The sequence below is a fragment of the Schistocerca americana genome, chromosome 5, assembly GCF_021461395.2.
Source record: "Schistocerca americana isolate TAMUIC-IGC-003095 chromosome 5, iqSchAmer2.1, whole genome shotgun sequence".
In the NCBI taxonomy this organism is placed as follows: domain Eukaryota; kingdom Metazoa; phylum Arthropoda; class Insecta; order Orthoptera; family Acrididae; genus Schistocerca; species Schistocerca americana.
In genome coordinates this window covers 38,907,913-38,921,798 of record NC_060123.1, presented here as the reverse complement: position 1 = coordinate 38,921,798, position 13,886 = coordinate 38,907,913, and the positions used below count along the sequence as shown (strand labels likewise).

At 38.1% G+C, this 13,886-nt stretch overlaps 1 protein-coding gene across 2 annotated transcripts in view; it reads right to left on the bottom strand.

Annotated features, from left to right (window-relative positions):
• Nucleotides 1–5,210: 5,210 nt before the first annotated feature.
• Nucleotides 5,211–13,886, bottom strand: part of LOC124615597 (synaptic vesicle membrane protein VAT-1 homolog-like) — a 159,128-nt gene continuing 150,452 nt past the window's right edge. The window contains exons 4-9 of one of the 2 annotated variants that reach the window (XM_047143586.1): nt 8,326–8,468; nt 8,145–8,248; nt 7,972–8,027; nt 7,671–7,865; nt 6,191–6,416; nt 5,211–6,095 (exon numbers count right to left, since the gene is read on the bottom strand). In XM_047143586.1, coding sequence (XP_046999542.1) covers nt 6,070–6,095; nt 6,191–6,416; nt 7,671–7,865; nt 7,972–8,027; nt 8,145–8,248; nt 8,326–8,468 — 750 coding nt within the window. In that variant the 3' untranslated portion in view covers nt 5,211–6,069. Of the gene's footprint in view, nt 6,099–6,190; nt 6,417–7,670; nt 7,866–7,971; nt 8,028–8,144; nt 8,249–8,325; nt 8,469–13,886 lie in introns of both variants that reach the window. The other variant, XM_047143585.1, reaches the window with a different exon arrangement.

Here is a 13,886-nt window from a genome sequence, read left to right as displayed (position 1 = left end):
GAATTGTGCGTGGGAAGAACGACTGCTTGTAAGTCTCCGTATTTGCTCTAATTTCTCGGATCTTTTCGTTGTGATCATTACGCGAGATATATGTGGGCGGTAGTAATATGTTGCCCATCTCTTCCCGGAATGTGCTCTCTCGTAATTTCGATAATAAACCTCTCCATATTGCGTAACGCCTTTCTTGAAGTGTCCGTAACGCCTTTCTTGAAGTGTCCGCCACTGGAGCTTGTTCAGCATCTCCGTAACGCTCTCGCGCTGACTAAATGTCCCCATGACGAATCGCGCTGCTTTTCGCTGGATCATGTCTATCTCTTCTATTAATCCAACCTGGTAAGGGTCCCATACTGATGAGCAATACTCAAGAATCGGACGAACAAGCGTTTTGTAAGCTACTTCTTTCGTCGATGAGTCACATTTTCTTAGAATTCTTCCTATGAATCTCAACCTGGCGCCTGCTTTTCCCACTATTTGTTTTATGTGATCATTCCACTTCAGATCGCTCTGGATAGTAACTCCTAAGTATTTTACGGTCGTTACCGCTTCCAATGATTTACCACCTATGGCATAATCGTACTGGAATGGATTTCTGCCCCTATGTATGCGCATTATATTACATTTATCTACGTTTAGGGAAAGCTGCCAGCTGTCGCACCATGCATTAATCCTCTGCAGGTCCTCCTGGAGTACGTACGAGTCTTCTGATGTTGCTACCTTCTTGTAGACAACCGTGTCATCCGCAAATAGCCTCACGGAGCTACCGATGTTGTCAACTAAGTCATTTATGTATATTGTAAACAATAAAGGTCCTATCACGCTTCCCTGCGGTACTCCCGAAATTACCTCTACATCTGCAGATTTTGAACTGTTAAGAATGACATGTTGTGTTCTTTCTTCTAGGAAATCCTGAATCCAATCACAAACCTGGTCCGATATTCCGTAAGCTCGTATTTTTTTCACTAAACGTAAGTGCGGAACCGTATCAAATGCCTTCCTGAAGTCCAGGAATACGGCATCAATCTGCTCGCCAGTGTCTACGGCACTGTGAATTTCTTGGGCAAATAGGGCGAGCTGAGTTTCACATGATCTCTGTTTGCGGAATCCATATTGTCTTTGAATACACTCCTTTCCTTCACCACATAGTTCCTCCCTTTTGCTTTGAGCACTACCTTCATCTGCCCCCGGTCTTGCTGCAGTTTCCATTCCATTTTGCAATATTGGGTATCATTTATCTATAATAATTATTTAAGCAATGACATTGTTGCAAACAAAGCACAGGGCTACTTAAGTTATCAGCTCACACAAAGTGCCAAGGCAGTAACAGAACATTGATGCTGGTGTTAGACATGAGTGCCTTCATTCGACAGCTGTGAACACTATTTCCTACTATTCTGGTGCTTGTATCAGAATGTGTGTTATTGGTCATGTCATTTACTGCTGAATTTCAATACAGCTAATTTATTTTTTGATGCCTTACTATTGTCACAATTATTGCTGCAGTTGATAATTATATTAAGGGTTGGTTGTGTATTAAGCAACAGTGCACAAATGACCCTGCAGATACCACACCAAGTCAATCCAACAAAGCAGGTGCATTGGCCACATGCACAACAGTCAATAAAAACTGCTGGTGTTCTCTTAATGATATTTGTGTGGTGTTCCTTGGAAATGACTAATCTCATCTCCTAAACTTAGGTAATATGAAGGTTGAAAGAGAATGAATTATCCCATTTGTGTGTAGCTCAAAAGAGCATTATGAAATCAGGTACTTCAAATTTTAATATTTGCAGAGTTTCATTTAGCTGCCTCTATGAGGACTCAAAATTAGAATCCGATTCTTATTTCTTTTTCACATAGTAAAATAGTAGATACTTTCCTCCTTAAAATGGCATATCTATGTTGTCTTTAGCTTAACTTTAAGAACTTTCATTTTCTGAAATTCTGCTGTCAGGTTTGTTGCAACATTCTTTAACAGGCGGATTGCCACTTTCCATGAAGATGACACATTAAGCTGCAGACAGGCATAATTAAGAGACACTTATACATAAGCTTTGAGCTACAGCCTTCATCAGAAAAAGAAAGAGAAAAACACCAGTTATTCATGCAAGGAAGAACACCTCACACACGAGCACTTACTCCAGCAGCTGGCAGAGTTGGTGGTCATGTGTGTGAGGTGTGCTTGCTTGCATGAATGGTGTGTGTTACTTTTTCTGATGAAGACTGTGGCTGAAAGCTGTTGGGTGAGAGTGTTTATATGTATATAAAATTAGTTTACTAACAGGCCTTTCTTTGTTTCAGAAGGCAAGTCTCACAAATCATGTAATATATTTATTGTAGTTGTGTGAACTGGATTGTTAGTTCAGTGGTAGCATAGTGAGAGGCAGTAATAAAGTTTTCAACAGCAAGATACCTCCATGAAGATATGTAAGTAATAGAATAACAGTTTTTCATCATAGTGCAGAAATGATACTAGCAGCAGTGATGTGTAAGGAAACAACTCACTTTCAACACAGGAGCTTAATAAATGTGGGCTAGAATTCCAGGTTAGATCGCATTGTTCATTCATTTTGTGTGTGTGTGTGTGTGTGTGTGTGTGTGTGTGTGTGACACAATGAAGACTTGTTCTATAATTTAGCGTCAGATATCTCCGACAATTTGAAAATTGATTTATGAATTCCAGGACTATCGGTATGTGTGTAAATTTGCTCTCTTCTTTGGTATCTATTGTATTTGCATGAAGTATCTGGCACCTCTGCATATAATCTGTGTAATGGTTGAAAATATCTATAGATATATTCTACATTACATTTCAGTGTCTGCTCCAGTTAACAGCAAAAGGAATTAAAATTGCATTTAGGATGGACAACGAATTGGAGCAGAAGCTGAGGCGTAAGATTTGCACAGGGGAACTGGATGGAGAAAGTGGGAGTTTATTAAATAGTGTCTGAATTTTGAAGTATGTGGGGCAAATGGGTAGAAAATTTAAAGTGAGGTGTAAAGAGCACAGTAAAGAGAACGACCAATAAGGGGTGGTGAAGCACCTCAGGAATGAGCAGTATTCATTGGATAACATCACAGATAACATGAGGGTATTGCACTTTGAGACTAAAGGTTAAGTTTAGATGAAATTGAGATTTTTGTACTTCAAGACAGGAATGCATCAGCATGTTAAATGAGAAGTTTCCTTGGGGTATTTGTGGGCCCATTTTAGTGATGTACTCCTTGAGAAGTGTCCACAAATTACTACTAATTAGCAACATTAGGTGTAATATTTTCTGCAGGTTATTCTGTACAAGTGTACAGATTGTAACATTGGCTTAGTACTGGTTTTTATAATTTCCTAAAACTTGGCATATAATATTCAGAAGTTTTGCAATAGACAGTAGCGTCTGTGGGGTCTGTCATACATATGTTGTCTGATAGGTGATGCAGCTGTTTTGGGGGAGAGAGGTGCCAGTCTATGTTCAAGAAAGGTTTTGTGTAAGAATGCAGCTTTCCTGCTGGCTTTTTATTTTTGACAGTACCTAATGACGTAGAAACTTAAAGTATGCTATACTATAGGATGATATAAATATTTATAATAGCCCTCAGTACGTGTACTATAATGTACTGATTTGTTTCCTTGTATCGTAGTGCTTAATGATAACTTAGCCCTGAAAGATTGCAGTAAATATATCCCCACATTAGACAACTGGTGCACAACATTCTTAGTTGTGATACAGCAGCATTATCTTCAGCAGTTGCAACCTTGCCCTTTTTGTCACCTCCTTCACTTTGACTGTTTAAAAATAAATCTGTCATAGGTGAATCAGCTGTCAAAACTGCTATTGAGTTCCATGTTCATGCGAGAGAACTAAACACCTCAAAAACAAAGTAAACACTATGTTACCACAGGGCGCCATCTTTTGTTACAGTGACACAGCTGCTGAACCAAGATAGCATCTTCTGCGAGTAAGTACTTTACTATCAAATATTTCCCCTCCTTTACAAAAAATTCTTTTTCATGTTCCAATTTGAGCAGATCAGTCATTTTGTTATCATTCACTTGATTTTTTACAATTCCTTTGATTTCAACTGTTATCTGTGGGTATGAACTATTTAGCACTAATAGTACATATTAGCTTATCAGTGGAATCTATATTTGCGTAGAATCAGTTTCACTTTTTCATATACCTTGACTCGCATGATATTTAAGGATTTAAGTGAAAGCACTTACGTATGGCAGACTTACTAGTATTAATGGAATGTTTTCAGAACTCTATATTTAACAAATTGTTTTAAGAACAACTATATTGTTATTTTGTCAAAAATTAATGTTTTGAGACCATGACCATGTACAAAATATAGGTTGACTCTTTCAAAGAAGAAAGCAACCAGACACTGCTGCTAATGCTATCTATTTGCATTTAAAAGCACAATAACTAGTTTCAAATCAGGCCATCTACAGATGGCTATTAACGTTAAGATGCTCCTTTGCTGAAGTTTACTTTTATTCATGAAAACTGTGGAAGCCAAGACATTCCAACAAAATGATGCACAATTTCTGACTTAAGTAAAATGTAACTACAAGTACTCAGATGTAAGTATTTGTTTACATTGTGTTTTATGAAGGATGGTTACATTTAGATGGTTATTTCTAGTAACTTTCTTTAGTGTAGGGAACATTCATTCCAAGAATATTTCACTATAAGAGAAGGTAAGGAACCAAAAAACTTTTTGTTGAAGTTTACATAAGTGCATCTTTATGTGAACAGTCATCTGAAGATGAACCTGTTGGTTCAAAACCAATTATGGTGCTATTTATGTATATAATTAGCATCATCAGTAGTAGCTGCTTGTTGTCTTTGAAAGACAATGTATGGGAACTACCTTATTGCCTCCTTCCTTACTTTCCGTAAATCACAAATTGTTCTGAAATTTTTAATATTGAGACCAAGGTGTATACTGCCAAGTTGTAAACACATTTTTCTTTGAATGTTCATTAATATCTGGAAATTGCTCTAAAATGTGTGTCAACTTTAGCATTTTAGTAAAATTCAAGCACAGTTTTTGATGCAAAAAGGTATTTTTGCACTATTTTATGCCAGGTTATTACTAATGTTGGAATTAAAATGACTGTTTTGCTTTACATATGTATCTGAACATCAGGAGACAAGGGAGTAGGAACAGAGGTCATAAATTTTGTATTTGAGAAAGTCAGTACATTGTTCTAATATGTTTTGAATTGACTTTATTGATTCATTTCTCTCAAACATGCTGCTCATAGAAGCAAGTGTTTAAGTATATTGACTTGATATAATTTGTAGAACAATTATGGTAGTACCTTTTCAGATACTATCAGTTGCACACCAAGTTTCTGCAACTCAAACATTAAAAAAGCGTGAAAAAAGCAACATAATCAGTCTTACAATGAGAAGCTTATATAAAACTTCAATAGATTGTGATATGCTGCACTGAGAACAACTATATACTTACATCAAAGACAACACGAACTGTCAATATTCACATTGTGAGCCACATTTTTATACGTACCAGCTCAAATATCACATGAAAAGCTTTAGCTCAGAATAGCAAATCTTTATAACCTATAGGCAGATGAGCTTCAAATATTAACTTTCCATAATCTCTAAGTAGCCATGTCATAAAACATTTAACAGTATCCTCCATTACACTCAAAATTTCAATCATTGCCAGACACACAATAAAGTACCACTATGGCAGTATTAAAAGTTTGTAGATGAGAACTAATCTAAAGTACCTCAAAAGTAGCTTTGAAAAATAAACATTCCATCAACATGTGAATGTGTGAAACTGTCACCATGATATGGTACATGTATTTGGAAACTCATGTCTGACAGAATTCATGTAAATAATTCAGCTCAAGAAAGTTCAGCAACATCCGACAAACACACATCAGCACACAAACGAACTTACACTCACAATATGGTCACATTCTTTAGTAATGTATATGATGTCAAAATAATTATGCTAATATTTTTACACAAAAATATAACAGCACAATTTTCAATGTGGTCAATGTTTAAGCGCATCATTGCAGAAATTCATTGTTCAGCTTGAGGCCTCTTTCTCCTTTGCTTCTGGAAAATACAGGAATGTGATCAACAGTTTATTAAGATTTTGTTGAAGATAACATCAAAATTTTATGGGAAGAAGTGGAGCCATTACTCACCATTGGCAGCTGTGTCACCACCACTTCCTTCGTTGCTTGTACCAGTTTCTTCCTCTTTCTTCTCTTCCTCCTTTTTCTCCTCATCCTTCTTTTTCTCCTCTTTGTCTCCACCTTTGGCCTTTCCCTTAGCAGGGGTTGCTGGTTTAGGCTTAGGTTCCATCCCTGGATCAAGTACAATTTTGCCAATGTTCTTCCTGTCATGCATCTTTTGCATAGCTTCTGGTACCTACAAGATGGATAAAGATAAGTTTTCAGAAAATTTAGCACCAACATTTTGTTTATTACACACATTTGTAGACAATGGCCATTACTCTAGTGTGCAGAGAAATCATTTTATGTAGATCAACTTTTTTCCTGACATCGAATCAGCATCAGTGTGGACAGTAACTAGAGCCAGTTCAAGCACTTTTTTCCACACAAGCAACTATTTTGCACCCTCTCCCCTTACACTTTCCCTGCCTCAGTTTTTACTACTAATTGTACTAGATGCTACATAGAACCCTTACATTTGCGGCACCGCTGGTGCCTTTCTCAGCTTGGCAGCCCAAGCAGCTGCACCAAATTGTGATACACCCTGTATTGATACCTTACAGATATGGTACATCTGTCACCCCTCTTAGCTTGGCTCCCAAAGTTGTGGCATTTGTCACTTGGTACTTCAACCACCAATAAAAGTAATACTTACACACACTGAAGTAAAGATTTTTTTCAGAGGGTCAACTATCTAAATAGGTTTAATTACTAAGTCATGGGTAATTATACATAATCAAGCACAATGTTACTACTACATTATTTTTTTATTTTAAATTACAGTGCTGCACTATTCATAAGAAAGGGTGGGTCAGCAAATGCATACAACACACAATATAATTAAGGGTATCCACAGTAGTCTGCACAGTTACAAGGAAAGATTCACAATGTCTCCAATTCTATTTCATCAGAGTATCATTACCACTTCATAACATCTGCATTTGACCTAAATCACAGAACATCCTTAATGGTGGCTTAGTACCGAGTATCCTCAGCTTGTTTAGTTTCATTTTTACTACTACTTTATTTCCCCTGACTGCATTCCAAATATCGACCTCTCCTTTTGCTGAACTGTCATTTATTCATTTTTTGCATTTTCTGCTCTGAACTTTGTACTGCACAGTCTCATAAAAATTTAAAGACATGATCTTTCACTTTTATTCCCCAATGAATTCAGTGTGTGGTAGATATATGTTTTTATTAATAACCCTATGATAATTCACTGTTCACCAGAGTTTCCGTAGTAGTATTAATCCTACCAACTTCCACCTGTTTTACTTATAGTAAATGCTCACAATTTTGATCACATTAGAACCAATAAGTTTTTGAGACCATAAGTGGTATTTAGTGGCTAAAATAATAATAATAATAATCATCATCATAATCTCTTCAAAAAAAAAATTGTATCTCAGAGAATGGCTCTGAAAATATTTTAAAATATTATACTTACATCTTCCAGTGCCCATGTTGAATCTACTACAGGTTTAATTTTTCCATCCTTCCACAGTTTAAACACAGAATCCATTATTTTTTTAATGTATGGTGCTCCACTTTGTTGATACAAAAGGTGACGAATGTTGAACCCAGAGAGGGTCTTGTTCTCATCAAAGAGCTTAATTGGTGACACTTTGTCTACCTGCCACCACTGGTAAAGAAAAATCATTTTAAGAGATTCACCTATAACTAATCACAACAAACCTAAATAAGTAACTGCAGCAAAAAGTGTAACATTGTTGCAATATTGTACTTACTGATCTAGCAACACTGAAGATGCTTTTGGTCTCTCCTGTCACAACATTGGAAGACCCTTAAAACAAGAAAATTATTTTAATGTTATTGATTGCTATCAGAGATAAACAATTGTTAATTTATTTTTTGTAACTGTATTACAAGCTAGATTTGTATTAGAGAGTTGCTATGTTACCATAAAGAATGTATTTTCCCATTGGTTTCAATAAGGAATAGCCCCTGTTGCATTCTTCACCACAAAGACAATCTAGGAAAATATCCACACCCTCAGGCGCCAACCTGCCGTAAGAAGAGGTGTCATTTAATGCTGCATTGTGAAGAAATAATGAATGCAGGTCTCTGTGACATGTACTCACTTTCTGACTTCACTTGCATAGTCACTTCCACGCTCTAATAAGTGGTTAATGGTCGACTTCAGAGCCTCATGTTTTCCTTTTGAAGCTACACCAAACACAGTCACATCATCCACTGTTCTGCACAACTGTGCGACAGCTTGTCCCTGAAAATAAAGGAAAGAGGCCTTTTATGGAATACTGTGTTAATGGTAGCTTTGATGCAATTAATAGATTTAAGAAGAAAAATTAATAGGTAAATGACAACCATCTGATACTTCTTGGCAGATTAAAACTGTGTGCTGGACTGAGACTCGAACTCGGGACCTTTGCCTTTCGCAGGCAAGTACTCTTGCAACTGAGCTACCCAAGCTTGACTCACGCCCCATCCTCACAGCTTTACTTCTGCCAGTATCTCGTCTCCTACCTTCCAAACTTTCCAGAAGCTCTCCTGCGAACCTTGCAGAACTAGCACTCCTGAAAGAAAGGATATTGCAAAGTTCGCAGGAGAGCTTCTGTAAAGTTTGGAAGGTAGGAGACGAGATACTGGCAGAAGTAAAGCTGTGAGGACAGGGCGTGAGTCGAGCTTGGGTAGCTCAGTTGGTAGAGTACTTGCCTGCGAAAGGCAAAGGTCCCGAGTTAGAGTCTCGGTCCGGCACACAGTTTTAATCTGCCAGGAAGTTTCATATCAGCGCACACTCCACTGCAGAGTGAAAATCTCATTATGACAACCAACTGATCATAATCTACAGACCTTACAACACATGTTGCCATATTGTGACTTCATTAGCACCCATCACATAACTGAGGCAGTATTTTCAAAATGGACAACAATGTCCATTTTGAACAGGGTGCTGTCATTTAATTCCTTATTTTAGAAGGAAAATGTGCTGCTGAAATTCACCTCAAGGCTTCAGTGTGCCTATGGAGATGTCCACGTGGGCACCAGCAGGGTTAGGTGATGGGTGAAATGTTTCAAAAATGGAAACATGAGCATACAAGACAAGCGTCCTAGCTGTCTCTGCCCACCTCCATGAAACTTGAATAGGAAAGAGTTGGGGGGTTTGTTAGAGAAGAAAGGTCATTCACAGTGAATGAAATTGTTGCAAAACTTCCTGTAGAACACAGTGCAGTGCAAGAAGTGATTCAACGTTGAGATTATTAAGAAGTGTTGCAAAGATTGACATTGTTGTTGTTGTTGTTGTGGTCTTCAGTCCTGAGACTGGTTTGATGCAGCTCTCCATGCTACTCTATCCTGTGCAAGCTTCTTCATCTCCCAGTACCTACTGCAACCTACATCCTTCTGAATCTGCTTAGTGTATTCATCTCTTGGTCTCCCTCTACGATTTTTACCCTCCACGCTGCCCTCCAATGCTAAATTTGTGCTCCCTTGATTCCTAAAAACATGTCCTACCAACCGATCCCTTCTTCTAGTCAAGTTGTGCCACAAACTTCTCTTCTCCCCAATCCTGTTCAACACCTCCTCATTAGTTATGTGATCTACCCATTTAATCTTCAGCATTCTTCTGTAGCACCACATTTCGAAAGCTATTTTCTTCTTGTCCAAACTAGTTATCGTCCATGTTTCACTTCCATACATGGCTACACTCCATACAAATACTTTCAGAAACGACTTCCTGACCCTTAAATCTATACTCGAGGTTAACAAATTTCTATTCTTCAGAAACGATTTCCTTGCCATTGCCAGTCTACATTTTATATCCTCTCTACTTCAACCATCATCAGTTATTTTACTCCCTAAATAGCAAAACTCCTTTACTACTTTAAGTGTCTCATTTCCTAATCTAATTCCCTCAGCATCACCCGATTTAATTTGACTACATTCCATTATCCTCGTTTTGCTTTTGTTGATGTTCATCTTATATCCTCCTTTCAAGACACTGTCCATTCCATTCAACTGCTCTTCCAAGTCCTTTGCTGTCTCTGACAGAATTACAATGTCATCGGCGAACCTCAAAGTTTTTATTTATTCTCCAAGGATTTAAATACCTACTCCGTATTTTTCTTTTGCTTCCTTTACTGCTTGCTCAATATACAGATTGAATAACATCGGGGAGAGGCTAGAACCCTGTCTCACTCCTTTCCCAACCACTGCTTCCCTTTCATGCCCCCTCGACTCATAACTGACATCTGGTGTCTGTACAAATTGTAAATAGCCTTTCGCTCCCTGTATTTTACCCCTACCACCTTCAGGATTTGAAAGAGAGTATTCCAGTTAACATTGTCAAAAGCTTTCTCTAAGTCTACAAATGCTAGAAACGTAGGTTTGCCTTTCCTTAACCTTTCTTCTAAGATGAGTCTTAAGGTTAGTATTGCCTCACGTGTTCCAACATTTCTGCGGAATCCAAACTGATCTTCCCCAAGGTCCGCTTCTACCAGTTTTTCCATTCGCCTGTAAAGAATTCGCGTTAGTATTTTGCAGCTGTGACTTATTAAACTGATAGTTCGGTAATTTTCCCATCTGTCAACACCTGCTTTCTTTGGGATTGGAATTATTATATTCTTCTTGAAGTCTGAGGGTATTTCACCTGTCTCATACATCTTGCTCACCAGATGGTAGAGTTTTGTCATGACTGGCACTCCCAAGGCCATCAGTAGTTCTAATGGAATGTTGTCTACTCCCAGGGCCTTGTTTCGACTCAGGTCTTTCAGTGCTCTGTCAACCTCTTCACGCAGTATCTTATCTCCCATTTCGTCTTCATCTACATCCTCTTCCATTTCCATAATATTGTCCTCAAGCACATCGACCTTGTATATACCCTCTATATACTCCTTCCACCTTTCTGCCTTCCCTTCTTTGCTTAGAACTGGGTTTCCATCTGAGCTCTTGATATTCATACAAGTGCCTCTCTTTTCTCCAAAGGTCTCTAATTTTCCTGTAGGCAGTATCTATCTTACCCCTAGTGAGACAAGCCTCTGCATCCTTACATTTGTCCTCTAGCCATTCCTGCTTAGCCATTTTGCACTTCCTGTTGATCTCATTTTTGAGACGTTTGTATTCCTTTTTGCCTGCTTCATTTACTGCATTTTTATATTTGCTCCTTTCATCAATTAAATTCAATATTTCTTCTGTTACCCAACGATTTCTATTAGCTCTCGTCTTTTTACCTACTTGATCCTCTGCTGCCTTCACTACTTCATCCCTCAGAGCTACCCATTCTTCTTTTACTGTATTTCTTTCCCCCATTCCTGTCAATTGTTCCCTTATGCTCTCCCTGAAACTCTCTACAACCTCTGGTTCTTTCAGTTTATCCAGGTCCCATCTCCTTAAATTTCTGCCTTTTTTCAGTTTCTTCAGTTTCAATCTGCAGGTCATAACCAATAGATTGTGGTCAGAATCCACATCTGCCCCTGGAAATGTCTTACAATTTAAAACCTGGTTCCTAAATCTCTGTCTTACCATTATATAATAAGACTGACAACTTGCTTTAAATGTTCAGAAATGTAAAATTGTGCACTTTATGAAATGAAAAAAAGCGTCCTATGATTATAATATCAGTGAGCCTCAGTTGGAACCTGTCAGCTTGTACAATCGTCTGGGTGGAACACTTTGTAGGGATATGAAATGGAATGATCACATTCGTTCAGTCATGGATAAAACAGGTGGTAGACTTTGGTTTATTGGTAGAATACTGAGAAAGTACAATCAGTCTACAAAGGAGACTGCTCACAAATCACTCATGCGACCAGTTCTAGAATATTGCTTGAGCATGTGGGACCCACACCAAATGGCACTAACAGGGGATATTGAACATATACAGGAAGGGCAGCATGTTTGTTCCATTCACAGGAGAGCCAGAGAGATAATGAAGGAACTTGACTGGAAGACACTTTAAGATAGAGGTAAATTATCTCAAGAGTGTCTGTTAAAGCTTAAAGAGCTGACTTTAAATGTTGACCCTTTGAATACACTAGAATCCTCTATGAATCATTCATGTAGGAATCATGAGAACCAGATTAGAATATTTACTGCAGGGGCATAGGCATTCTAACAATCATTCTTCCTGCACTCCATACGCCAATGGAACAGGAAGAAATCCTAATAACTGGTACAGTGGGAAGTACCCTCTACCATGCACATCAAGGTGGTTTGCAGAGTAAAGTTGTGAATACCGTCTTCTTGGATGCACAGCTGTGTTCAAATTTATTTCCTCAAGACTGGACAAATGAATGTGTCCACTATATCCACTATTTCAGTAAGCCCTGAGGGCTCTGGAAAGAAGATAGTCTTACAACAGGATAATATGCATCCTCACATTGCTTGTATCACTGTGGATAAGATCATGAAATTTGGGTAAGGGAAACACTTCCACAACCAACCTACAGTCCCAGCTTGGCACCCTCTGACTACCATCTTTTTGGTTCTCTTAAAGAACAGGTGCAAAGGCAAGAAACTTGAGGATGTTCAGCAAGTGATGCGTCAGTTTCTTTGGGAAGCTGGAATGCAGCTCTGTGGTAATGGTATTTTTGAAATTGCATAATGGTAGGAAATATGTATTCAAAGAAAGGGACTATGTTAGAAAGTGGCAATATATGAGATTAAGGAGATCCACTAAAAAATAAATAAAATTTCATAACTTGTTGCTTATTACATTCAGCATGGCCCTTGTTTAATGTTTTAATATGATGTTTTCCTCTCACAGGAAAATGCAGCCATATAATTATGTATAGCTTTCATGAATTTCCTCTACAGGCTCTTAATGTCATTTCTGGCCACATCAGTAAGCTGTTACTCTTTACTATTGGAGATGGCAGAGTCTGTATCCAGTGTTGCAAAGGAAGGGTATTGTTGCGTAGCCTGGGTTGTGATTGGAGCCACTGCCTCTGCAGCTCATTCATAGAGCCTGTTCCAAGCTTATCCTTTCTCTCAGTCTATCTTTCAGCATCTCCTTACATTGCCATCCTCTTCAGTTCACACATCATCCTTGACCTTGTCTCTCCATCTTTTTCATGGTCTTCAAATACTTTCGTCCTGATTCTGCCCATTCTAGAACTCTTTTGAAAGTCTCTCTCAACTCCTCTTAATGTGGCCAAACCATTCAAGCCTCTTTCTCCTTGTGGTTTCTTGTAGCAGACTGTATCTGCAGGATGTTTCATATTTTTCATTCCTTATCCTGCCCTTTACCTTGCCCAGGATCCCTGAAACATACATACCTATTGCTTGTATGCTATTCAGATCTTTGTTCAAGTCCATTGTTCTGGTCCATAGGTCAAAACTGGCAGATAACATGAATTGTATATCATAATCTTTGCTTTGGCAGGTATTTTCCTTCTTTGAATTATGCCTCATGCACAATAATAAAATTTTGGACAATTTTATCATCTCAGAAATTTTGTCCTTGTTTCCTTCCTTGGTTAATGTACTTCCTATATACCTACATCATTCAATAATAGTTTTTTCTACTATGCTTACTTAAGGGAGCATGATTTTCAAATAATAGCAAAAGCTTATGAGAATGGGAATGAAGTGCCTGCATTTCAGCTCCTTACACCAAGAAAGAGCTAACTATTGCAATAATTTCATGGAGCTGCATTTTGTTACCAAAATTAATGAGTCAACTGAC